Source organism: Haliotis rubra, unplaced genomic scaffold (genome assembly GCF_003918875.1).
Source record: "Haliotis rubra isolate DU_JTF1 unplaced genomic scaffold, ASM391887v1 Scf1496, whole genome shotgun sequence".
Lineage (NCBI taxonomy): Eukaryota > Metazoa > Mollusca > Gastropoda > Lepetellida > Haliotidae > Haliotis > Haliotis rubra.
The window spans coordinates 69,324-95,693 of NW_025765443.1; the positions used below are offsets into that span (position 1 = coordinate 69,324).

Sequence of the window (26,370 nt, forward strand, 5' to 3'; positions counted from 1 at the left end):
CCCATCCATACGTCTTGCAAATTACGTTAGTGCCAAATCAGGTTTTGCATGTGCAGTCGACCCCTGAACTCGTGCCTTTCATGGCGGCTCATGGCCCAGGTCTACAGTTCCAGCATGATAATGTTCGGCCGCATACCGCGATGTTGACACGAAATCTCCTTCAAAACGCTGGAATCAACGTCATGGACTGGCAATCGAGGTCCCCTGACCTTAGTCCAATAGATCACGTCACGTTTGGGATGCACTTGAGAGAAGGCTTCGTGGTCTTAGGAACCAACCTCAGAATTTGCAGGAACTTGACGCTGCCTTGCAAGAGCAATGGCGCAGAATCCCCAACCACGTGTTCACAAGCATCAGGCAGTCGATGAGGAGACGTTGTTTGGCAGTGGTGAATGGGCGGGGCGGCCATACACGAAATTGAACTGAGAAATTTCGCATTTTTATTCTTGTGACTTGACATTCTGACCTCAGACCAGCAACCCGCATCTGATGGCGCTGGTGGAGAAATTACATGTTTTATCTATCGGGCTGTTGAAACATATTCAATTAGAACGGGTATTGCAGCAGTGAACTAAACATTTTGCACCGATCTATTAGGACTCTTAACATTAAGTATAATCCTGTTATTACTTAAATTCAATGCCCAGTGAGGTTTTCTTTATTGAATTGTTCATCTTTTCAACAACAATGAAAAATGTATCTATCCATCAACTGTATTCATTCAGTAGAGTATACCACAGGCCCATGATACAATAGCAAAACTGGAGTCCACGTCTCACGGTGCCTGTTTGTTTCTAATCCACATTACTATGTATATATCAATGGTAAGCGTATTGACCGTGCATTCGTTCGTGTACGCCATTAACAGATTGACTTGGTGTTATCCAAATTTTCACACAAATGGTAATATTTGAACGTACTGAATCGTCTTTGTAGGCCATACATGGTGTCATGGTTGTTCGTCTGTGTCCTGCGCTGAGAATGTGGGTTGGAATAACGGATGGGACTCAACACACAACAACACTAAAATGTGTACTTTGTTTAGAAATTTTAATCTTAAATATAACATATGTTATGTTACATTTAACAACTTTTTGAAAGAAAATGTGTATTCATGTTTGAGTTGGCGAATATGTTTTATCAAAGTGTTAGGTTATAAATGCATTACATACAGTTCTACATTATGTATATGGTGACTTTATCTGAAAATGTCAACCAATTATCAGTTTGCAGTGATGAGTGGTTTTCTGAAGATTGTGACAAAGAGTGCAGGTGCCTTAGCAGTGCTGATGTATGTGACAAGCCCACTGGTCGCTGTTCTAGGGGATGTCTCCCAGGATATTATGGAACCGACCGCCAAACAGGTTTGAGCATAGCTAGAATTTTAGTTAAATTTGATAAAGTGAGTGAGTGAGTTTAGTTTTACGCCACACTCAGCAATATTACAGCTATATGGCGGCGGTCTGAAAATAATCGAGCCTGGACCATACAATCCAGTGATCAACAGCATGGGCATCGATCTGCGCAATTGGGAACCGATGACATCCGTCAACCAAGTCAGCGAGCCTGACCACGCGATCCAGTTAGTCGCCTCTTACAACAAGCATGGGTTACTGAAGATCAATATTCTAACCCGGACCTTCACGGGTTAAATTTGATAAAGAGTCTGCATATGCGTCAGATGTATGTTTCCTTTCCTGAATGAGTCCACACGGGGGTTGAAAGGCTCTTAGCGTTACCCAGCACGCACCACGAGGAGGTGGCTCTTCACGGGTGCCTCATGCTTCATTTATTCACTTCCTGGTAATTCATACCGGTATAGCTGTACAGTGTATTGAACAACTGTCAGATTCTGTATGTGATAACATCCTACGATCCTGTTAGTCAGATATTGGTCATTAACATACATCGTTACCTGCTCTTTCCTACACAGTGATTTATGAACTAGACCATATCTTAGTCTTGAAAAACATTTCTTCAGAACAATTTCAATTACGTATTTCAATAGAACCGCCCTCCTCTGCTTTTTTTCATATGTATATGAAGGGAACGTGACTCTGCTCACCGTGACCTAGATTTACGCAGGATTTTAGATGCATACAAACTGCAAAATGGACTTAGGACTATGTATAACAAAGCAATATCGCGTTTAATGCACAGCGAATGTAAACATTTCACGATCACACCACAGTTGCACTGCGCTTTGTTCAGACATATCTCCACGACCGTACACTGAATATAAACCTATAACTGCATTTGGCTATGCGTACTATTCTTAATATATCCCCAGCTAGCTGCTATGAAAGCCTCTTTCTATCCTCGTAGTCTGTGTAAACGCGTCAAGTTGTCGATTGTGCCACAGTATCTGATAAAAACGAGTTTCTGTTTATTACAACGAATTTCTATGGCTATTGAATGTCTACATACAGCAGAGCATAAAGATGTTACAATCGAGTGCATACATGCTTGAGCGAATTATGAATCAGTGTTAAGCTATATGAATCCTGAAATTTCCTTCCTTCTGAAATGTCGGTTACAGAACGAATTGAGATATATATACTCCTCAAAGTTTGATAAGGATCATATTTTTCAGCACTTGTAAAACTGTCAACAAAGGTGAATGACAACCAACACAGAGTGATTTATGTTCAGAAATGTTTACTTCAAGAAATTGTGACAGAAAAATTTGGCAAACATGACATTTCATCGCGTACTCCTAAGGTAAAGGGAGAGTACCATAAAAAGCATGGTAATTTCATGATCACGAAATTGTTTAAACTCTGCACATTCCATTTCACACTGCACAAACAAGTGTCAATAGCGGGTATGGCCTCCGTTAGCTCCAATGACAGCTTGGCAACGTCGTCTATGCTTCCAACGAGGTTTTGAATGGACGCAAGAGAGAGATTGTTCCATTCTTGGATCAGAACATTTTCAAGTTCCTGGAGGGTGGTTGGTTGTACAGGACGACGTGAAATCGCTACCTGAAGCATATTCCAGACATGCTCGATAGGGTTGAGGTCTGGAGAACGAGCTGGCCAGTCCATACGAACAATTGTCTCACGTTCCAGGTACTCGTCCACCACCCTAGCACGATGTGGACGTGCATTATCGTCCATGAGGGTGAAGTCAGGACCAACAGCACCAGCATATGGTCTCACGTACACATCCAGGACTTCATCCCTGTAGCGGACTCCCGGTCATCGTGCCTCGCCTTAGGACATGGAGATCAGTTCGTCCAGCTCGACTGATTCCTCCCCAAATCATCAACGACCCACCACCATATCTGTCGTGTTCAGCAACATTAGCGTCCTGATATCGTTCTCCTGCCCTTCTCCACACACGACGATCTGTGAAGTCAACACAAAACCTCGACTCGTCTGTGAAAAGTACAGGGGCCCAATCAACAACCCTCCAATTCACATGAGCCCTGGCCCAATTCAAACGATCTTGTCTGTGTCGCTGAGTAAGAGGAATGCGAATACAGGCTCTCCGGGAACGAAGACCAGCTTCATGAAAACGATTACGCACAGTTTGCGTGGAAATGTTAACTCCAGTTGCATTCAGAAGATCATTTCTAAGCGCAGTCGCCGTTGCAAACCGATGACGTCGTGCTGAAATCAAGAGAAAACGGTCACCTTGCTGCGTGGTGGACCTTTCTCTGCCGCCTCCATGTCGATGAGAAGCTGAACCATGAGATTGATACCGGTTCCAAGCTCTGCAAACAACGCTCTGACTGACACCCAATAGCTCTGCAACGTGACGTTGTCTTGCACCATTTTCGAGCATTCCTATGCATCTGGCCAATTCTTCAACAGTCAAACGACGTCTTTGACGTTGTGGAGGCATTTTCATAGAGTAACAGTGACTTAAACGATGTCAGATGTAAAGACAATGCCCAAATTCAAATCAACGACAAGCACTCAGAAATGTGAAAAATGTGGGTACCATGCTTCACGTGCTACTCATGATCATTGCAGCATGCATTTCCCTACCTAACCTGTGTTTTGAGGCTCAAGAGGGGTCAGTCCAACATTGTGATGAAATTTGCGTGTCATATCAATTCATATATTGATTTTATAATGTAAGAACTATATGATCCTTATCAAACTTTGAGTAGTATATATAACAATTAGAACAATATATCCTTTCCCACTTTTTCCTAGCATTCATAGCCGTTCTGCAATCATCGGTATATCAAGGCGTATGTACACGTGGATTTGTCGAGGTGCTTTGATGAAGGCGGATGAAACAAAGAATCAGTGGATTTGTATTTTGACACCGCATATTCGTTATACTATGAGTAACATTGATAAAAAATTAGGTCCTTTGCGTTTCTATCTAATTCATTTTCACTAACAAACAAAAGCTGCATAGCCCTTGCCACATTCATACGAATATCTCCATATTCAATATAGTTATATTCATGGGTCCTCTAAATGCAACATGGATAAAAACCAGACATGTATATATTAATTTACTGTTACACTTGTAAAATAATTTCTATATACAGTATCCAGCTTGGGCCCATGCAGGGAGGAAAAGCAATAGCCCATTTTTATACTGTACTGTTAAAGTGTTTATGGTTATATGTTTTTAGTGTACATTTGTGATAGACTAGTTATTTTACTGTCTTTCGCAGACAGATAAATTTTTTTATATATATAATGCACACATTAAAATTTAAATTTCCAAGGTTAGTTTCAGCGACTGGAAACTACCGGAAACCAACAAAGTTAGTTTCCAGAATCGGAAATTTAAAGTAAAGTCACATTGGTAGTTTCCATTTCATAAAGCAGCTGGAAACCATCATTGATGGGAACGTCAATGAAACGAACGTAGAGGAAATTACTCCATATATACCAGTATGTACAGCATATAACCGACATTAACCTACGCTAAACTGTCTATGTATTCCATGTATATAAGTTTAGTGATCTGTGTTTTTGTACACCAGAATTCAAATAAAAGATACTGTCACATGAAAGAAGAATAATTTCAGGAAAAGTTAAGCCATATTACGGAAGCTTAAGCTTCTACTTTGTCTCCTTAACGGTTTGTTAGGTACACTCACAGATGCCTTAAACTTTTAAATTACTGAAGCCGATAAGGCTCCATTAGGTTTCAGTTACCCATTGGCTTTCCATTTGTTTTTCTCAAAGTGATACTACTAATACAACTAACTGGGAGTGGTTATGCACATAACACGGCGGGTGAAACAAAGAATCAGTGGATTTGTATTTTGACACCGCATATTCGTTATACTAAGATTAAAATTGATCAAGAATTAGGTCATGTGCGTTTCTATCTAATTCAGTTTCACTAACAAACAGAAGCTGCAAAGCCCTTGCCACATTCATAAGAATATCTCCATATTCAATATAGTTATATTCATGGGTCCTCTAAATGCAACATGGATAAAAACCAGACATGTATATATTAATTTACTGTTACACTTGTAAAATAATTTCTATATACAGTATCCAGCTTGGGCCCATGCAGGGAGGAAAAGCAATAGCCCATTTTTATACTGTACTGTTAAAGTGTTTATGGTTATATGTTTTTAGTGTACATTTGTGATAGACTAGTTATTTTACTGTCTTTCGCAGACAGATAAATTTTTTTATATATATAATGCACACATTAAAATTTAAATTTCCAAGGTTAGTTTCAGCGACTGGAAACTACCGGAAACCAACAAAGTTAGTTTCCAGAATCGGAAATTTAAAGTAAAGTCACATTGGTAGTTTCCATTTCATAAAGCAGCTGGAAACCATCATTGATGGGAACGTCAATGAAACGAACGTAGAGGAAATTACTCCATATATACCAGTATGTACAGCATATAACCGACATTAACCTACGCTAAACTGTCTATGTATTCCATGTATATAAGTTTAGTGATCTGTGTTTTGTACACCAGAATTCAAATAAAAGATACTGTCACATGAAAGAAGAATAATTTCAGGAAAAGTTAAAAGTTATATTACGGAAGCTTAAGCTTCTACTTTGTCTCCTTAACGGTTTGTTAGGTACACTCACAGATGCCTTAAACTTTTAAATTACTGAAGCCGATAAGGCTCCATTAGGTTTCAGTTACCCATTGGCTTTCCATTTGTTTTTCTCAAAGTGATACTACTAATACAACTAACTGGGAGTGGTTATGCACATAACACGGCGGGTGAAACAAAGAATCAGTGGATTTGTATTTTGACACCGCATATTCGTTATACTAAGATTAAAATTGATCAAGAATTAGGTCATGTGCGTTTCTATCTAATTCAGTTTCACTAACAAACAGAAGCTGCAAAGCCCTTGCCACATTCATAAGAATATCTCCATATTCAATATAGTTATATTCATGGGTTGTCCAAATGCAACATGGATAAAAACCAGAAATGTCATTGTCACTTCATCGACCTTAAAGCAAACGTAACAAAACTTGACACACATCGCTACCATGCATATACTGAACCGCAAAAGAAACGCAAGTTACTATTTTCAAAACATACGTTCCAAATGCATTCCTTTTAGGACAACAAAGTATACCATTATAGAACCAGGCATTCGAAGATGGTTTTGCCGTTGTTGCCGCTGATTCTTGACCATATCGCCCAAACGCAATCATTTTTATGTTTTTCGTGTTTTTTGCATGAAGTTTTTGTGTTTCACACAAAAATGCGTGTATTTCACTCCAGTTTGAAGCTTTATAAGGCAGGTCATTCAAAAAACACCATAGAACACAAAATTGACTGTGACAACGCGGAGAAAACATCCCACGTCTAACTGAACAGCAACGATAAATCGCCGTTGGAATGTTGCAGACCGGATCCACACCAACTAAAGTGGCCAGGCACTTCAGATGTCACGTGACAACAATCACAAGACTATCTGCAAGGCATCGTCAAACCGGTAATGTTCCAGACCGACCACGTTCAGGACGTCCCAGGGTAACAACGCCAGCGCAAGATCGTCACATCCGGGTTACTCATCTGCGTAACCGACAGCAACGAGCAACACAGACAGCTGCAACCATTCAAGGGCCACAACGTCACATCTCTGCAGACACTGTTCGTCGTCGTCTGAGGGCAGCATGGATCAGATGTCGCCGTCCTTACGTCGGACCGATTCTGACGCAACGTCACCGCCAAAATCGTTTACAGTGGGCGCGACAACACCAGCGTTGGCGACGTCAACAATGGCAACAACTGTTGTTTTCTGATGAGTCCAGATTCAACTTGTCCCACGCCGATGGCCGATTACGTGTATGGAGACGACGTAATGAACGTTACGCCAACTGTTGTGCTGTGGAAGATGACCGCTGGGGAGGTGGAAGACTCATGGTACGGAGTGGCTTCAGCTACCACCACAGAACACGTTTACACGTGTTTCGTCAACGTGTGACTGCTGTAGTCTACAGAGACCAGGTCTTTCAACACCACGTTGTACCGCTCTTCCAGGCCCAACCTCAGCTCCAGGCGTTCCAGCAGGACAATGCTCGTCCTCACACTGCACGGGTCTCTATGGACTTCCTCAGAGGGAACAACATTGCTGTACTGCCCTGTCCCTCTCTGTCCCCGGATATGGCACCAATCGAGCATGTGTGGGATGAAATTGGTACACGGATACAGACAGCTGCTCAACCTCAAAACCTTAGAGATTTGGAAGCCAGATTGGTCAGGGAATGGAATCAAATTCCCCAAGCCTTCTTTCAGACACTTGTTGACTCGATGAGACGTCGTTGTGCTGCCTGCATTGCAGCCAATGGTGGTCACACGCGCTACTGATTGACACACTGTTTCGTGACATTTTTGGTGTGTGAGGGTGGAGTGATAACATATGCTTTTACAGTAAACTTGAGTGTTGTTTTCACCAGAGATCACGACTCATTTCTTCAACAATCACTTGTCTGTTGTTTTTTTCGTAGTGTTAAGATTGTTTGTTCCACAGATTCAGAAATATTGACATTTCTAAATCAACTTGCGTTTCTTTTGCGGTTCAGTATAAACAAAACGCATTGATTTATGGTCCGAGTTCGGTCTCTGTCACATTATGTAATTACACAGACAGGCAGATGTGAAACTTAAACACATGACATGTTATGATGTCTGTTGATTGCAAAATGCTATACACAAAAAATGAGCATGTATTTACAAAGACCAACATCTCTATCTATACACACACAATGAGCCGTGAGGGCGTCTGCAAATGAACCAGCCGTTACACTTGAGTGCACACCCATCCGCTCTGACTGGGTTCGGTATTCCGGCTGCTTCGTTTCTTGGGAAGTAAACCCAAGTACACAATATTGCACTTTTGATTTGCGATTGTACGCTTATAATTTTGTTTATATGTTTTTTCATAACCAGCAAGGTATATTATATGTCATGAATAAGTGATAAATGTGTTTTAATTATGTTTGATATTTTGGTTGCATGTGACCTTTAAGCTTTCCGGATTTTTAAACGTATTACTTATCATCTTTTAAACTTCGGCTAATTGTTTCCTGCAATCGCCAGCAGCTGAAAGGACGGTGTAATTCCAACTAGGGTCGATCCATGCAGGTAGCAAAAGCACTACAAGTCCCCATGGTCCCAAGTATGGTGATCTACATTCAGTTGCATTGGCGATCAATAGCCCATTTTCACATTGCATTGTCCAAAATAGTTTTCTACTTGCCGAGGTGACGTTACATTTTAACTTTCTCACTCACTCTTTGGTGACATGCTGTTCTAAAAGCGTCATAATTGGGTGACTTTGTCCATTCCTTTTGCATTTGATCATGCTTTGTGACAACAACCCATGAATTACACAAAATAAATGAGTGTCATTTGCTTGCACCGTTTGACACTACCACTACCATTTTAATCGTATGGATGAACTCACAGTCGTCGCCACGTAGATAAAGCCTGATGTGTTGTATCTTCTCTAGAACTGAAGTGTTCAGGTTCACAGTCCAGGTGGGATTTGTCTCAATCATTGTATGAGCACATGTCAATGGAGAGCGATGGGCATCTGTTGTGGCTCTGCCGTCAACACCCAGTCCTGCTCCATAATCGTTTGCATTATTGTATAGATTACTACTCTGACTACACGAGCTTCGCAGAGCAATATTTTCTGAAAACAGGAACACAACATAAGCATGACAAGTGGAATGAACACATACTAGTGACACGTTGACATGGCAATACCTATATGCATCTTCCTATACTCTAGTTTCTGACAGTACAGACCAAACCATCCCCTCTGACACATGTCCTCACCATCCATCTGACTACAGGGAGTTGAGAGGAACGTGTCACAGAGCTCTGTGGTACTGCAGTGACAATGGATATCTGTTTGAAAAACATAGTTCTCCTTGTTACTTGGCATATTTAAAGCTCCATGCAGGTAGCAAAAGTAATGTAAGTCCCCATGGTTACTAGTATGGTGATCTACCTTCAGATGCTGGCGATCTATAGCTGTGTTTTATATTATATTGTCTTCTGTAATTACACTGATTTAGTTTTAACATGCTAGTTTTATGTTCATATCTGTGATACTCTAGTATTTGTACTGCACATCTTTGACAGGTTTAACAGTTGACAATGTTTTCATTTTTGTATTGTATGAATTGTTTTCGTCACGATATGGCTGAGATATTGCCGATGTGACGTTAAATATTAACTCACTCACTCACTCATATTTATAGGTTTGCTTGAGAACATAGTGGTAGGATTCGTGTGAGTCAGGTATGATTTATAGTCACATCGGCAATATTTCAGCCATATCGTGGATGGGATTCGAGGATAGCAAAGTATTTGTGATTCAAGACTACAAATCTGCATATAGTTACACTTGTTTTACATTTCGTGAATAACGTCCCTACAAATGAGGGCCGGGGTGACACAGACCACAAGCAGTCCCACCCAGCACCATTCCATGTTGGATATCTAAAACAGAGGCAAAGAAAGTGAAACTTTCCTGGTCATAGTCTCCTGACAACAAATATATTAACATGAGGGTCAGCATTTCATAAAACTTTGTAATTTTAGTGAATCCAAATGATATCAAAACAGGATTTGTGATACCTTTCAAGGCGCGGACATGTAGTCGGGATGCGATTGATCTAAATAATAAGAGTGCCAATTTCGTAAATATCAAGATGTTTGAATGACCGAAAGTTCACAGTACTTCACGTATGCCAATAACAATTGCCATCTTATCTCTTACCATAACTGTAATGAAACAATCCCAATTGTTAAGTTGATATTTTACATTAGATATCAACAAAACATTAGGAAAATAGCTCTCACCATAGCCTTCCCCGAGTATTCACCGGACAGCCCACTTCCAAGTTGCGCGAACCTATTTCACTGCGCACGTGCTATGAGCGCAGCCCAGCTGTTGAAACCAGTTTTCCCCCGAAAAGTCGGGGGAACATTAGTGAATCGTTTGAACTCCGATTTCGCGCGGGTTTTTTCATCGCGTTATTTTTCAACTTTATAAGTTGAATTTGCATTTTTGATGATTTGTTTCGGTAAGTCCATACCGAAAGGTAGCAGAATCTGCAAAGTTGTGGTTTACGTTGCATGTGACCTTTAAACTTAACTTTGAAAGTTTTGGGACTAAAGTACCCTCTCATGAGTACAATAATTTTACTTTACTTTAACCTCCTGTGAGGATACAGCCAATAACATTCACAGTTGCTAATTTATACTACAATGTTTAAAATACATTTATCTATTTACAAAACATATTATTCAAAATGTATCTAATAATTCTATTTCCTTTAAACAATCAATTATTAAATTATAATTAACATTATGAAAAAGATCTTTGACTGTTTTGACATTGAAATATTTATCCCTTGTGATGGAAAAGCGTGTCACAAATGAAACATGTGAGAACAAAACATATTTATAATGAAACAAAATGCTTACAGAATGCTATGTAGTTCACATTGTTGTAATTCGTTAGCTACTTGGGGTACTTACAAAGTAGCACTATTGTTACGAAAAAACCAAGAGACTGAAATGAAAAATAGCCTCGTAATACCGAACGAATGACTTACAGACTGAGTGAATTAAACAGATGGATAACATAAACCCTTAAGTGTTTCAAACTGAGAATCAACGACAATCACTCTGTCATTATGCCTGCTTGATAATAACAGGTCACAATGATTACACAAGCCACGTTCAAATAGTTTCTGATTAATGATTTTCAAATTCCAAACCAATCTTTTTTCTTGTTTTAATTTAATGTACAGTCATATTATACTAGATAGACATCTATTCATCTATTTTGGGAATTAACAAATCAATTTAAATTCACTTGTTAAATCAGTAATGGATACAGCAGCTTACACATTTCACACTGTGTCCTATCGCTATTTCTCATACGAAAAGGCAAAGTCATGTGCTCACAGTTTTGCATATAGTATTAACTATAAGGGCAAAGAAGACACGTAAACTTCCGAATTGAAACAAAAGCTAACCAATAGTTCAGTATCTGTATCTTGTCCATGTACATGCTTATATCTTATAAAGTGTTTTCATAACAAGAGATGACAATCTGTCCAGAACAGCAGCATTTCACAGTCCCTGCTTTCAATGAAATACCATGTGATATTTTTGTTGACTTAGTTTTCTTTGCATGTACATGATATGCTTTAGAAATACTTCATGGTAATCTTGTACTTTAGCCGTGTGATTTCTTCAGATCCTTAAGATGAACTGATGAAGTCGGTAGGTTTCCCATGCCCTTTTAATATGAACCACGATCCCCAGGTTCATAAGTTTTAAGAAATCTCGTTTAAAAAATCTCACCTATGTCTTACAATTCGTGCATTTGTACAGAATCCAAGTAATCTATCATTGTAAAACCAGATATATTTTTAAAAAATCAAACTACAAACCTCGGAATTAAAAATGATAACGAATCTTTAGTGCACTGATACACTGGATGTGAAGCCTCATAAGTTTTAACTTTTACCAACTTGAGTTTATATGCATCATGTCCCTGGTCAAACGGTTGAGATTCTCTGCTTATCATATGTGTCTTTCATCTGTGCAGTTCAGGAGAAGGCAACGGCATGGAGATACTTGTGGGCAACCAGATGTGCTACAGCTGGTCGTCTACTGAACATCCCCCTCCTATAGCTAACGTCACCTGCCGCCAGCCACTGACAGGAACCACGGTCACTATACGGATACCTGGTCCACTGAAATTCCTTACTTTGTGTGAAGTGCAGATATTTGGTATGTCATGGCTATGTGGATTTACATAGTTGGATATGTTGTTCATTGGTATGAACTAGAAAAGGTTTCACTATGGATACATGTATTATCTATCGGGCTGTTGAAACATATTAAATTTGAATGGATATTGCAGCGATGAGCTAAACATTTTGCACCCATCTTTAGGACTCTTAACATTAAGTATAATCCTGTTATTACTTAAATTCAATGCCCAGTGAGGTTTTCTTTATTAAATTGTTCATCTTTTCAACAACAATGAAAATTGTATCTATCAATCAACTGTATTCATTCAGTAGAGTATACCACAGGCCTATGATACAATAGCAAAACTGGAGTCGACGTCTCACGGTGCCTGTTTGATTCTAATCCACATTACTATGTATATACCAATGGTAAGCTTTTTGACCATGCATTCGTTCGTGTACGCCATTAATAGATTGACTTGGTGTTATCCAAATTTTCACACAAATGGTAATATTTGAACGTACTGAATCGTCTTTGTAGGTCATACATGGTGTCATGGTTGTTCGTCTGTGTCCTATGAAAGAGATACCTTGCGCTGAGAATGTGGGTTGGAATAACGGATGGGACTCAACACACAACAACACTAAAATGTGTACTTTGTTTAGAAATTTTAATCTCAAATATAACATATGTTATGTTACATTTAACCACTTCCTGAAAGAAAATATGTATTCATGTTTGAAGTGGCGCATATGTTTTATCAAGGTTTTAGGGTATAAATGCATTACATACAGTTCTACATTATGTATATGGTGACTTTATCTGAAAATGTCAAACAATTATCAGTTTGCAGTGATGGGTGGTTTTCTGAAGATTGTGACAAACGGTACAGGTGCCTTAGCAGTGCTGATGTATGTGACAAGCTCACTGGTCGCTGTTCTGGGGGAAGTCTCCCAGGATATTATGGAACCGACTGCCAAACAGGTTTGAGCATAGCTAGAATTTTAGTTAAATTTGATAAAGTGAGTGAGTGAGTTTAGTTTAAGTCGCACTCAGCAATATTACAGCTACATGGCGGCGGTCTGAAAATAATCGAGCCTGGACCATACAATCCAGTGATCAACAGCATGAGCATCGATCTGCGCAATTGGGAACCGATGACATCCGTCAACCAAGTCAGCGAGCCTGACCACGCGATCCAGTTAGTCGCCTCTTACAACAAGCATGGGTTACTGAAGATCAATATTCTAACCCGGACCTTCAAGGGTTAAATTTGATAAAGAGTCTGCATATGCGTCAGATGTATGTTTCCTTTCCTGAATGAGTCCACACGGGGGTTGAAAGGCTCTTAGCGTTACCCAGCACCCACCACGAGGAAGTGGTTCTTCACGGGTGCCTCATGCTTCATTTATTCACTTCCTGGTAGTTCATACCGGTATAGCTGTACAGTGTATTGAACAACTCTGAGCTGTGGGTGTAAGAGGTGAGTAGAGCCACGGTTTTGTTCATAATGCTCTAATCCATTCTGTCTATATAAATGAAAGATCATCACGTGATTAATAACAGTGTATCGGCGTCAGATTCTGTATGTGATAACATCCTACGATCCTGTTAGTCAGATATTGGTCATTAACATACATCGTTACCCGTTCTTTCCTACACAGTGATTTATGAGCTAGACCATATCTTAGTCTTGAAAATAATTACTTCAGAACAATTTCAATTACGTATTTCAATAGAACCGCACCTCATCTGCTTTTTTTCATATGTATATGAAGGGAACGTGACTCTGCTCACCGTGACCTAGATTTATGCAGGATTTAAGATGTATACAAACTGCACAATGGACTCAGGACTGTGTATAACAAAGCAATATCGCGTTCAATGCACAGCGAATGTAAACATTTCACGATCACACCACAGTTGCACTGCGCTTTGTTCAGACATTTCTCCACGACCGTACATTGAATAAAACCATATAACTGCATTTGGCTATGCGTACTATTCTAAATATATCCCCAACTAGCTGCTATGAAAACCTCTTTCTATCCTCGTAGTCTGTGTAAACGCGTCGAGTGAGTGAGTTTAGTGTTAAGCCGCACTCACCAATATTCCAGCTATATGGCTATTGAATGACTACGTACAACAGAGTATAAAGATGTTACAATCAAGTGCATACATGCTTGAGCAAATTATGAATCAGTGGTTGGCTATATGAATCCAAAATTTACTTCCTTCTGACCCGCCTCTGTGGTGTAGTGGTTAGAGCGTCCGCCCGGAGAGCGGAAGGTCGCGGGTTCGATCCCCGACCGCGTCATACCAAAATACGTTAAAATATGGTACTTGTTTGTTCCTGCCTGGCGCTTGGCATTAATGGGTACAACAAAGACTGGTCGGCTCGGAGTCAGTATAGTGTGTCTGAGTGGGGTATCCATGCTTCACTGCGGCCTGGTATCTCAGTGGGCTAGCACTATAAAACCAGCTTGTCTGCGCTAGTACAAGCAGCCGCACATACACATACACACGCATGCACGTCGTGATATGAGCGAAATATTCTCTAGCACGACGTTAAACCCAATTTCACCTCACTTCCTTCCGTCCGAAATGGCGGTTACAGAGCGAATTGAGATACAACAATTAGAACATTTGGAAGCACCCATATGATACATGGCTGAAAACAGTAAAAGTGAACGTCATGTTTAAAATGTCACCTATTAAATGAGTGAGTGATATATCCCTTCCCACTTCTTTTAACATTCAAAGCCTTTCTGCAAATATCAGTATACCAAGGCGTATGTACACTAGCATTTGTCGAGGTGCTTTGGCGAAGGAGGGTGAAACAAAGAATCAGTGGATTTGTATTTTGACACCGAATATTCGTTATACTAAGGTTAACATTGATCTAGAATTAGGTCATGTGCGTTTCTATCTAATTCATTTCCACTTACAAACAAAAGCTGCAAAGCCCTTGCCAGATTCATAAGAATATCTCAATAGTCAACATAGTTATATTCATGGGTCGTCTAAATGCAACATGGATAAAAAACAGAAATGTCATTGTCACTTCGTCGACCTTAGGCACCCATGAAGGGCCACCTCCTCGTGGTGGGTGCTGGGTCACGCTAAGCGCCTTTCACCCCCCCCGTTGTGGACCCGGGGGCATATTAGGTCCACCAACCCGTTTGCCGTGGGTTGCGCCCCTGTGTCGGTGGAGGACGGGAGGCTGGTGGTTGAGGGCACTGGGAGCCTGGAACCGTGTTCCTTTTGCCCAACACACCACTTCGCCCCTTACTTCACCTAGACGGGTGGTAGAACTGGTCCGGTTCTATCAATCGGCTGGTCATGTCATGCCCTGAGTATGGACAGCGTGTTGTTAACGGCTATTGTTCACAGTAGGTCTATCTAACACTACTTACCAGTAATTTTTGTGTTTTGTTAAATTGCCTAGAGTCCAATGCCAGAAGGCGGTGGCTCATGGGCCAATCTGGATATACGAACCTCTGACTTCTGTATTTCTTGGGAAAAGTGTCATGGGCCGAACCAGCCTGGCATTTCTTCTTTTAGTCATTGCAGCTTTTCATGTTTTTATATCTGGAGTATAACGCTCCTGTAACCCTAATGTTGCAGATTGGTCTCCGCTGCAACATTGTCCTTGTTGACACTCCATGGTGGATGGGGAACAGAGGTGTCGAATCACATTACTATAACCATGGCTCACAATACCTTTCCTTGTTCATTAAAGCACAAACGCCGTCATGTTGATGGTTTATCATCTGACGAAGAAATCCTTCAAAACGTCACAGATTCTTGGCCGAGATTTCTCATCATTGCATCTGAGGATGGCAATCCGTTAAAACTTAATCCCTTTGTCATTGCTAAAGGCATCAAAGGTGTCTGTGGCGATGTTAAGAATGTTTCACGTCTCCGAGGTGGTTCTATCCTAGTGGAGTGTGCAAGGAGACAACAATCAGTTAATCTGCTGTCCTTAAAACATTTTGTTAACACTACAGTTGTTGTCTCGGAGCACAAGACACTGAACTCATGTCGAGGAATAATCAGGGACCGAGCTCGTTGTCTGTCAGACATGAGCGAGGAAGAAATTGCAGCTGAACTAAAGAATCAAGGAGTTACGGCCGTTAAACGCTTTACCAGAAAACAAAATGATGAAGTTGTCAAAACAAACACTTATCTCTTTACTTTTGGCCTTGCAGTCCTTCCAAAATCAATCAAAGCTGGGTATTTCAATATCGGTGTGGACGTTTATGTTCCAAATCCTCTCCGGTGCAAAAATGCCAGCGATTTGGACATGGAACAAAAACTTGCAGAAATAACACGGTGTGTTACCGTTGCAGTGGTAACCATGAAAGCACTGAGTGAACAAATGTTATCAAGTGCGCTCACTGCAATGGAGAGCATTTGGCCTCCTCAAAAACTTGTTCCTTTTTCCAACGAGAATCTGAAATTCGTAAAATCAAATATACCCAAAATATTTTTTTCTTGAAGCCAAAAAATAGGTTCCAAATCCTTCTGCAACTCCTACCATCAAATATTCAACTGTCATTTCTTCCCCACCTCCAGTCACTAAAGTTGTCACAACCTCCGTCATGTGTCAGACATCAATTTCCTGGGTTACAAACCAACTCATTCTATATGATGTTTCTCAGATGTCAACAAAACAGATAGACACATCTGTGTCGTGTTCTCAGACAGAGAAATTGTCGGAACCCTTAAGTGACGTCACGTCTGAACCAGATTTGCAAAATGGTAAAGATGCATGCAGCAGCCATAAACATTTATCAAACAGTGAAAAGAAAAACACTAAAGAAAAAGACCAGGGCTCTCCAGCACGTCGAGGTGCCTCCTGGGACATCTGTTGTAGAGGTTCACAATCCATTTGAACCTTTAGAGATGGAGGTCAGTCCCACAACCCCAGTAGATGGGAATAGACCCCACTCCCGATCACGAACTCCAATTAAGCCTCCATGAGCTCTACAACCATTATTCAGTGAAATTGTAGGGGACTACGGAATAATCTTAATGATTTACATTTACTTATACAAGATTTTAGACCGTCAGCATTTTGTTTACAGGAAACCTATTTCAAAGAAAACGATCAATTTGATGTACGACAGTATAATTCATACAATTATTATTCTCCCCCAGGGCCAAAAGCCACTGGAGGGGCTTCGATATTAGTGAGGCAAGACATAATACACAGTCCTGTTCCTCTGAAAACTACACTTCAATCTGTTGCTGTACGTGTGACCATGCACATTGTTTTTACTTTGTGCTCACTGTATGTGCCCCCTTCTTCTTCTCTCCAACCTGCTGATCTTCAAGAACTCTACGACCAGCTTACCAAACCTTGTATCATCATGGGAGACTTGAATGGCCACAATCCCCTTTGGGTAAGTCCACATACAAACTGTAAAGGGAAAGTACTAGAAGACTTTCTTTCTAACAACAATCTATATCCCTTTAATGATAACTCTAACACATATTTACATCCTGGAATGGGTACATATTCTTCTCTCGATTTATCCATAACAGACTCTGATCTCCTGAATGAGTTTGATTGGTCAGTCAATGACGACCTATGTGGAAGTGACCATTTTCCAACCATTGTAAAAGCTGTAACTCCGTCTGATGTTCCTCCATGTTCCAAATGGAATTTCTCAAAAGCTAACTGGCCTTTGTTTGAAATAATGTCATCTAACAAATTAAAACCTGAACTCTTTAGAGATGTTTCCGACCCTGTGCAATTCTTTTCTGATGAACTAAACAAAATTGCTGACGAATGCATTCCAAAGTCCTCTACAAATCCTCACATACGTAAACCGTGGTTTAACAATGCCTGAAAGCAAGCTAGGAAAGCACGGAAAAAGGCTGAACACTATTTCCGTCGCCATCCAACGGTGCATAATTTGAATAAATATAAAATTTCTAACGCTAAAGCCCGACGTACAATTAAGCACAATAAACGCCAATCCTGGCGAAATTATGTGTCGAAAATCAATTCACGAACGCCTATGTCCAAGGTATGGAACATGATACAAAGAATTAAAGGTAAGGGTACTAAATCCAGCATCCACCATCTTAACCATGGAGATCAATTATTGACCAATAAGTCCGATATTGCGAATAAACTGGGCGAAACTCTTGCTAAACACTCTTCCTCTTCTAACTATGTGCCTCACTTTCAAAAATATCAAAAACAACAAGAGAAGAAAAATATAAATTTCAATTCAGATAATGGAGAAGATTATAATGAAATCTTTACTATTCATGAGCTCCATGATGCTCTTGAACAAGCTCATAATACTGCTACAGGAGCTGATAACATCCATTATCAACTCCTGAAACATTTACCAGAAACATGCTTACAAACCTTGTTAAATATATTTGATGATATTTGGACATCTGGTACATTCCCATCATCATGGCGTGATGCCATAGTTGTGCCCATTCCAAAACCTGGACGGGTTCATACTGATCCCTCAAATTATCGACCCATTTCCTTGACTAGTTGCGTTTGTAAAACCGTGGAACGAATGATCAACAATAGATTAATATGGTATTTGGAATCCAACAATTTAATTACAAATATTCAATGTGGATTTCGGAAAAATCGAAGTATTGTTGACCATTTCGATTTAGAAAAAGCATATGACACTACGTGGAAATATGGCATTTTAAAAGATCTACATGATTTTGGATTACGAGGCCGTTTGCCTCATTTCATATCCAACATTTTAACTGACAGGCAATTTCAAGTCCGAGTGGGTTCGACCCTATCTGATCATTATCATCAGGATCAGGGTGTGCCACAAGGCAGTATTTTGTCTGTCACTTTATTTAGTATCAAAATTAACAGTTTATCTAAAGTTTTAAATGATTCCCTTGATGGGTCACTTTTTGTGGATGATTTTAATATTTCTTGTCGTGGTAAAAATATGCGTACTATTGAACGGCAAATGCAGTTGTGTTTAAACAAAATAGATAAATGGTGTCTTGAAAACGGCTTTAAATTTTCTAAATCCAAAACTAATTGTATACATTTCTGCCGTAGGTGGCCGATGGTGGCGCGGTTGCTTTTGCCACTGTCATTGGGTCCAAAACAATCTCTTCTTGCAGAAGCAAACGCAATACTAACAGCTCTTAAATATATTAAAAAACACCGTAAATATAAACAATATATAATATTTTCAGACTCTCTTTCTTGCCTTCAGGCCATTAAAAATATTTCTTGTAAACATCCACTTTTAATAGAAATTACAGAATTATAAAATGATCTTGCAACTGGCCAATACGACATCGTCCTCTGCTGGTTACCCAGCCACGTTGGCATTTCTGGGAACACGATGGCTGATATTGCTGCTAAGGCAGCACTCAACAAATCTGTGACACCACTTCTGATCCCATACTCTGATTATAAAGCCAGCATTAGAACATACATCCGCGATCTGGTGCAAAAGAAGTGGGATGCCCAAGAAGGTATCAATAAATTACATGCAATCAAACCAACTATAGGTTACACCTACTTGGGTTGTCAGTCCAGATTCGAAGAGGTCATCATACGACGATGTCGTATTGGCCACACAAGATATATTCATGAGTACCTATTGAAAGGTGAGGAACCTCCGTTTCGTATCCCTTGTGATGAAAGAATCACGGTCAAGCATGTCCTGCTGGACTGTGTTGAATATTCCATCACAAGGGATAAGTATTTTAATGTCAAAACATTGAAGGATCTTTTTTATAATGTTAATTATCATTTAATAGTTTTTTAAAATTAAATTTTTAATAGAATTAGATTTGTTAACTGATTTGTAAATAGATAAATATTTTATTATTGGTAATTTACATTAGTCACTGAGATTGTTAGTGGCTGTACCCTCAAAGGGGTTGACGTAGCGTAAAATTATTGTCCTCCTGAGAGGGTACGTAAGTCCCAAAACTTTCAAAGTAAAACATAAATTATCACATTTTAAACGTAGTATTTTTGTTATTTTAACTATTGGCTAAATTTTCCTACAATCGTCAGCGGCTGAAGGGATGGTGTAAATCCAACTAGGATCCATGCAGGTAGCAAAAGTAATGTAAGTCCCCATGGCTCCTAGCATGGTGATCTACCTTCAGTTGGTAGCGATCTATAGCCCATTTTTATATTGTGTTATAGGTTAAAAGGTTGTAGATTCAATAACTAGTTTTACATGTATATCTGTGATACTCTAGTTCTTTTACTGTCCTTCGTCGGCAGGTGTTTTATAATATATATATATTTTATTTCAATATCAAATGTTCTCGTCACGATATGGCTGAAATATTGCCGATGTGACGTTAAATAATAACTCACTCACTCGTCGACCTTAAAGCAAACGTTACAAAACTTGACACACATCGCTACCATGCGATAATACAACGACGTTCTAAAGAATTGCCCAAATGTATGAAGAATCAAAGCCATCAAAACACCTTCAAATGGCCATCAATTATCCCGCCATCAAACAAGTTTCCTTTGCGTCTGAACACAACGCGTTCTATTGTATTTATCTTCCAGTTAATGTTAAATATTAACTTAACAATTGGGATTGTTTCAATACAGGTATGGTAAGAGATAAGATGGCAATAGTTATTGGCATACATAAAGTACTGTGCAATTTCGGTCATTAAAACATCTTGATATTTACGAAATTGCCACTCTTATTATTTAAATCAATCGCATCCCATCTACATGCCCGAGCCTTGAAAGGTATCACATATCCTGTTTTGATATCCTTTGGATTCACTAAATTTTCACATTTTTCACATTTTTATGAAATGGAAACACTGTTGACTTTGTCATGCTGACCTTCATGTTGATATATTTGTTGTCAGGAGACATTCTGTTGAGACTGACTATGACCAGGACTTTTAAAATTCTGTTTTAGATATCCAACATGGAATGGTGCTGGGTGGGGATGCTTTTGGTCTGTGTCACTGTGGTCCTCACTGGTAGGGACGTTATTCATGGAATGTAAAACAAGTGTAAACATTTGCAGATCTGGGCCTAGATTTTCGAGGCTCTCTGAGAGCTAAGATAGTCGTAAGTCAATGTTAATGTATGGCACTTACGACTATCTTGGCGCTAAGAGAGCTTCGAAAATCCAGGCCCTCTGTAGTCTTGATTCACAAATACTTTGCTATTTTCGAATCATTTCACTATGTTCTGAAGGTAAACCTTTACAAATGATACGTAACAAGTTTTTTTAAGCAGATGCAGAATGCCACTGCACTACATCAGAACTCTGTGACAAGTACCCCTCAACTCCCTGTGGTCAGGGCATGTGTTTGCAGGGATGGTTTGGAATGTACTGTCAGAAACGTGAGTATGACGTAGATGCTTATAGATAAATCTATGTCAACGTGTCACTAGTATTTGTTCATTCCACTTGTCATGCTTATGTTGTGTTCCTGTTTTCAGAAAATATTGCTCTCCGAAGATCGAGTAGCCAGAGTAGTACACTAAATGGCAACTATGGAGCAGGACTGGGTGTTGACGGCAGAGCCACAACAGATGCAGGGAGCCAGCCATTGACATGTGCTCATACAATGCGTGAGACAAATCCCACCTGGACTGTGAACCTGAATACACCAGTTACAGAGAAGATACAACACATCAGACTTTATCTTCGCAACGACCGTGAGTTGACCCATACGATCAATGTTATACTGGTAACATGAAACGGTGAAAGCAAATGACACTCACATATACTCATAGAAACGAATAAGGGAACACCTGAATGTACAAGTGTTCCTTTATTTATTTCCAGACTGTTACTCACAGTCCGGACACTTGTGCTTTCATGTGTTCCCTTATTTGTTTCCATGAGTATATTTTGTGTAGTTCATGAGTTGTTCTCACAAAGGATGTGAGCAAATGCAAAATTATTCCAAAATTTTAGTGGAATTGACATATTATCCATATTAGGACGCATTCAGACTAGCATGTCACCAATGTAACATGTGAGAACAAAACATTTATAATGAAACAAAATGCTTACAAAATGCTTTGTATTTCACATTGTTAATCGTTAGATACTTGGGGTACTTACAAAGTAGTCATTTGCTACGAACAAACCAAGAGACTGAAATAAAAAATAGCCTCATAATACGAAACGAATGAGTTACAGTGAATTATAACAGACGGAAAAAAATATACTCCTGTATGTTTCAGGTTGAGAATCGACGACATTCATAATGTTAATATACCTGCTTGATAATAAAACAGTTTTAGATCAAAATGATTAGAGAAGCCACGTTCAACTAGTTTCTGATCAGAGATTTTCAAATTCCAAACCAATCTATTTTCTTGTCTTAATTTTATATACAGTCATGTTATACTAGATGGACATCTATTCATCTATTTTAGGAATTAACAAAACAATTCAAATTCACTTGTTAAATCAGCAATGGATACAGCAGCTTACACATTTCAGACTGTGTCGTATCGCTATTTCTCATACGAAAAGGCGACGTCATGTGTTCACGGTTTTGCATTTAATATTAATCATACAATAGTCTGAAATGGTACAAGTAATAAATTGAGATCGATGAAAATGTAGATAATTCCATGATGGTTAACCGAGGTGTGGGAAGTCTGAAGTGAGAGAAGGGTGGAGTAGTATTTTAAACGTGATGCTCACCAGTAAATGTTTGAATTAAGAAGATCTCACAAAGTGTCTTCACCTGTCAGTTTTTTACCGACATGACAATCCGTTTTGTAGACAAGTATAATCAGTCCATACAAACAATACATGACATTCCTTACCTGCTTTGCGCAGTGCATTACGCTATAAAATCATGTCATAATATTGTTCTTCGTGTGCTGAAGTGTGGCAGACTGGGCAGTCTGGGCAGTCAACGCCGTGGCATATAATGGCATGAACTGACCATTCTTATCCCTAGTTGATACAGTTAAGTGAGTGGACTCACTCACTCACTCACTAAGATATTGAGGGACACGTTTCAAATTTGACGACAAATATGCTAGAAGTACATTTCCAATGATTGATATTCAATATCAGAAAGGAGAGAATACACACCTGTTGAAATCTGTCTTATAAAACACGTCCTGGTAATCTGTGTCACCATCAGTAAATCTAACATGTCGGGGGAATTAGCTCAGGCCTAGGGCGAAGAATACGCGTGAATTTCCAAATTGAAACAGTAAGTTAACTGATAGTTCAGTATGTACATCTTGTCCACGTATATGGTTATATCTTATAAAATGTTTGCATAACAAGAAATTCCGTTAAGAACAGCAGCAGTTCAAAGTCCCTTCTTTCAATGAAATTACAAGTGATAATTTTCTTGACTTGTTATTCTTTGTATGTGTATGAAATGCTTTAGAAATAGTTCATGGTGATCTTGTATTTTAGCTGTATGATTTCTTCATATCCCTAGGATTAAATCATGAAGTCGGTAGGTTTCCCTTGCCCTTTTCATATAGAACACAATCACCAGGCTCATGATTTTTTTTACATATCTCGATTAAAAATTGTCACCTATGTCTTACAAATCGTGCATTTGTACAGAATCCTAGTGATCATTGTAAAACCAGATATATTTAAAACAAATCAAACTACAAACCTCGGAATTTTAAAATATTAACGAACCTTAAGTGCACTGATACATTCGATGTGAAGCCTCATAGGTTTTAACTTTTATCAACTTGAGTTTATATGCATCATGTCCCTGGTCAAACATATCATATGTGTCTGCCATCTGTGCAGTTCAGGAGAGAAACAACGGCATGGAGATACTTGTGGGCAAACAGATGTGCTACAACTGGTCGTCTTCTGAACATCCCCCTCCTATAGCTAACGTCACCTGCCGCCAGCCACTGACAGGAACCACGGTGACCATACGGATACCTGGTCCACTGAAATTCCTTACTTTGTGTGAAGTGCAGATATTTGGTATGTCATGGCTATGTGGATTTACATAGTTGGATATATTGTTCATTGGTATGAACTAGAAAAGGTTTCACTATGGATACATGTATTATCTATCGGGCTGTTGAAACGTATTAAATTTGAATGGATATTGCAGCGATGAACTAAACACTTTCCACCCATCTATTAGGACTCTTAACATTAAGTATAATCCTGTTATCACTTGAATTCAATGCCAAGTGAGGTTTTCTTTATTGAATTGTTCAATCTTGTCAACAACAATGAAAAATGTATCTATCCATCAACTGTATTCATTCAGTAGAGTATACCACAGGCCCATGATACAATAGCAAAACTGGAGTCCACGTCTCACGGTGCCTGTTTGATTCTAATCCACATTACTATGTATATATCAATGGTAAGCGTTTTGACCGTGCAATCGTTCGTGTACGCCATTAATAGATTGACTTGATGTTATCCAAATTTTAACACCAATGGTAATATTTGAAGGTACTGAATCGTCTTTGTAGGTCATACATGGTGTCATGGTTGTTCGTCTGTGTCGTATGAAAGAGATACCTTGCGTTGAGAATGTGGGTCGGAATAACGGATGGGACTCAACACACAACAACACTAAAATGTGTACTTTGTTTAGAAATTTTAATCTCAAATATAACATATGTTATGTTACATTTAACCACTTCCTGAAAGAAAATGTGTATTCATGTTTGAAGTGACGCATATATTTTATCAAAGTGTTAGGGTATAAATGCATCACATACAGTTCTACATTATGTGTATGGTGGCCATATCTGAAAATGTCAACCAATTATCAGTTTGCAGTGATGGATGGTTTTCTGAAGATTGTGACAAAGAGTGCAGTTGCCGTAGCAGTGCTGATGTATGTGACAAGATCACTGGTCGCTGTTCTAGGAGATGTCTCCCAGGATATTATGGAACCAACTGCCAAACAGGTTTGAGCATAGTTACAATTTTAGTCAGATGCATTTGATAATACGTCAGATGCATGTTTCCTTTCCCGAATGAGTTTTTGAGTTAAGTGACCAGTCGTACATTGTATATGTGGAAACAAATAAGTCTCATGGCCAAAATGGACCCATACGCTACTAAACATTGACGGTAACACCCCAAAAGGTATGTGCCGAAACAGACAGAACAGATACCATGGTAGCGGTTGGGAGGATCTCATACTTACAATTAATTTGAAGAAAAAAAACACTTTTGAGTAACGATAGTGGTTGGTTGGGTTGGGCTGGGTAGCGGTTAATTTGGTAGTGGTGGTGGTGGTAGTAGCAGTGGTGGTAGTGGTAGTGAATGTGTATTTGTATGTGTGTGTGCGTGCGTATGTGTACGTGTTTGGGGAACGGGGACTTTGTTTCTGTCAATGTATGTCATCGAATAGATACAAAACGTATAAACTTCTTCACCAATAGTCAAAAACCAAAACGACTATAGCTTTGTATTTTGTGTTATGATAAACAGGAGTGACTAAACAGGCGATTAAACGGATACCAAAAGGGGAAAGTTTGAATAACTTTCATAAAGGCAGACGAATAAGTTTGAAAACTATCTGAATTGAATTTATAAAGGAAATCAATGTATATGCGCAACGTGCAGTCTGGTCATGTTTTCGGATACTCTGTGGTTAAACTAACAGTATTCATGTAGAACCTGTAGAAGTTTGTTCTCATGTGTGACGAGATTTAACATTGAGAACACTTCCTTGCATTTTTATTGATAATATATACTGTTTTTGACTGTGTGTTACCTTTCCCTCAATATCCAGTGAATGAACTTCATCAAGTGTCATAACGTTCTTATTTGTTAGGCTAGAATAGGTTGCCACAGCATCAGATTAACTGTGGATGTGGCTAGCCATATTGAAGAGTTCCTCAAAAAACAATTCGTTTATGTACACAGCATGTCCAGATGGTTACTATGGTCTGGCCTGTGGCTTCCAGTGTGGCAACTGTGTGGATGGTGACGTTTGCATCAAGACAAATGGAACATGTCCTGGAGGATGTGTAGCAGGGTGGATTTACGGCAGGTGTAGTCAGCGTAAGTCAATTGCAATGATAACATCAGCAGCAAGATCATGATAGCTTTTAGATCTTATGTCTGACTATTCAACAGAACATTGCGGAACATATTCTAAATGAACTGTTGTGTCTGTGGTGACGTCAGGGAGAATACATGACCAAATCTGG

General features: G+C 39.4%; 3 protein-coding genes across 3 annotated transcripts; 2 read left to right on the top strand and 1 right to left on the bottom strand.

Annotated features, from left to right (window-relative positions):
* Positions 1-8,827: 8,827 nt before the first annotated feature.
* On the bottom strand, positions 8,828-9,928 carry LOC124270065. The gene is made up of 3 exons (XM_046705085.1): positions 9,869-9,928; positions 9,216-9,335; positions 8,828-9,117 (listed from the first exon to the last, which is right to left on the bottom strand). The coding sequence occupies exons 1-3, from the start codon at positions 9,921-9,923 to the stop codon at positions 8,828-8,830; spliced, it is 465 nt and encodes a 154-aa protein (XP_046561041.1). The 5' UTR covers positions 9,924-9,928.
* Positions 9,929-12,064: 2,136 nt separating this feature from the next.
* LOC124270071 lies at positions 12,065-21,362 on the top strand. Its single transcript, XM_046705093.1, has 3 exons — positions 12,065-12,242; positions 13,053-13,190; positions 21,137-21,362. Exons 1-3 carry the CDS (start codon positions 12,077-12,079, stop codon positions 21,202-21,204), a joined length of 372 nt encoding a protein of 123 aa, XP_046561049.1. The 5' UTR covers positions 12,065-12,076; the 3' UTR covers positions 21,205-21,362.
* Positions 21,363-21,488: 126 nt separating this feature from the next.
* LOC124270066 (fucolectin-5-like) lies at positions 21,489-26,262 on the top strand. The gene is made up of 5 exons (XM_046705087.1): positions 21,489-21,570; positions 21,670-21,888; positions 23,981-24,166; positions 24,979-25,116; positions 26,084-26,262. The coding sequence occupies exons 1-5, from the start codon at positions 21,531-21,533 to the stop codon at positions 26,260-26,262; spliced, it is 762 nt and encodes a 253-aa protein (XP_046561043.1). The 5' UTR covers positions 21,489-21,530.
* The last annotated feature ends 108 nt before the right edge of the window (positions 26,263-26,370 follow it).

What these genes read in the sequence shown, in the direction of transcription:
- LOC124270071 (XM_046705093.1), top strand. Translation starts at nt 12,077, where the DNA reads ATGGAGATACTTGTGGGCAACCAGATGTGCTACAGCTGGTCGTCTACT. An exon ending in GTGTGAAGTGCAGATATTTG is followed by an intron (nt 12,243 to 13,052) that starts GTATGTCATGGC and finishes AACAATTATCAG; the next exon opens with TTTGCAGTGATGGGTGGTTT. An exon ending in TGGAACCGACTGCCAAACAG is followed by an intron (nt 13,191 to 21,136) that starts GTTTGAGCATAG and finishes ATTCTGTTTTAG; the next exon opens with ATATCCAACATGGAATGGTG.
- LOC124270065 (XM_046705085.1), bottom strand. Translation starts at nt 9,923, where the DNA reads ATGGAATGGTGCTGGGTGGGACTGCTTGTGGTCTGTGTCACCCCGGCC. An exon ending in TGTCACCCCGGCCCTCATTT is followed by an intron (nt 9,336 to 9,868) that starts GTAGGGACGTTA and finishes TTTTTCAAACAG; the next exon opens with ATATCCATTGTCACTGCAGT. An exon ending in TGGTCTGTACTGTCAGAAAC is followed by an intron (nt 9,118 to 9,215) that starts TAGAGTATAGGA and finishes TCCTGTTTTCAG; the next exon opens with AAAATATTGCTCTGCGAAGC.
- LOC124270066 (XM_046705087.1), top strand. Translation starts at nt 21,531, where the DNA reads ATGTGTTTGCAGGGATGGTTTGGAATGTACTGTCAGAAAC. An exon ending in ACTTTATCTTCGCAACGACC is followed by an intron (nt 21,889 to 23,980) that starts GTGAGTTGACCC and finishes CCATCTGTGCAG; the next exon opens with TTCAGGAGAGAAACAACGGC. An exon ending in GTGTGAAGTGCAGATATTTG is followed by an intron (nt 24,167 to 24,978) that starts GTATGTCATGGC and finishes ACCAATTATCAG; the next exon opens with TTTGCAGTGATGGATGGTTT.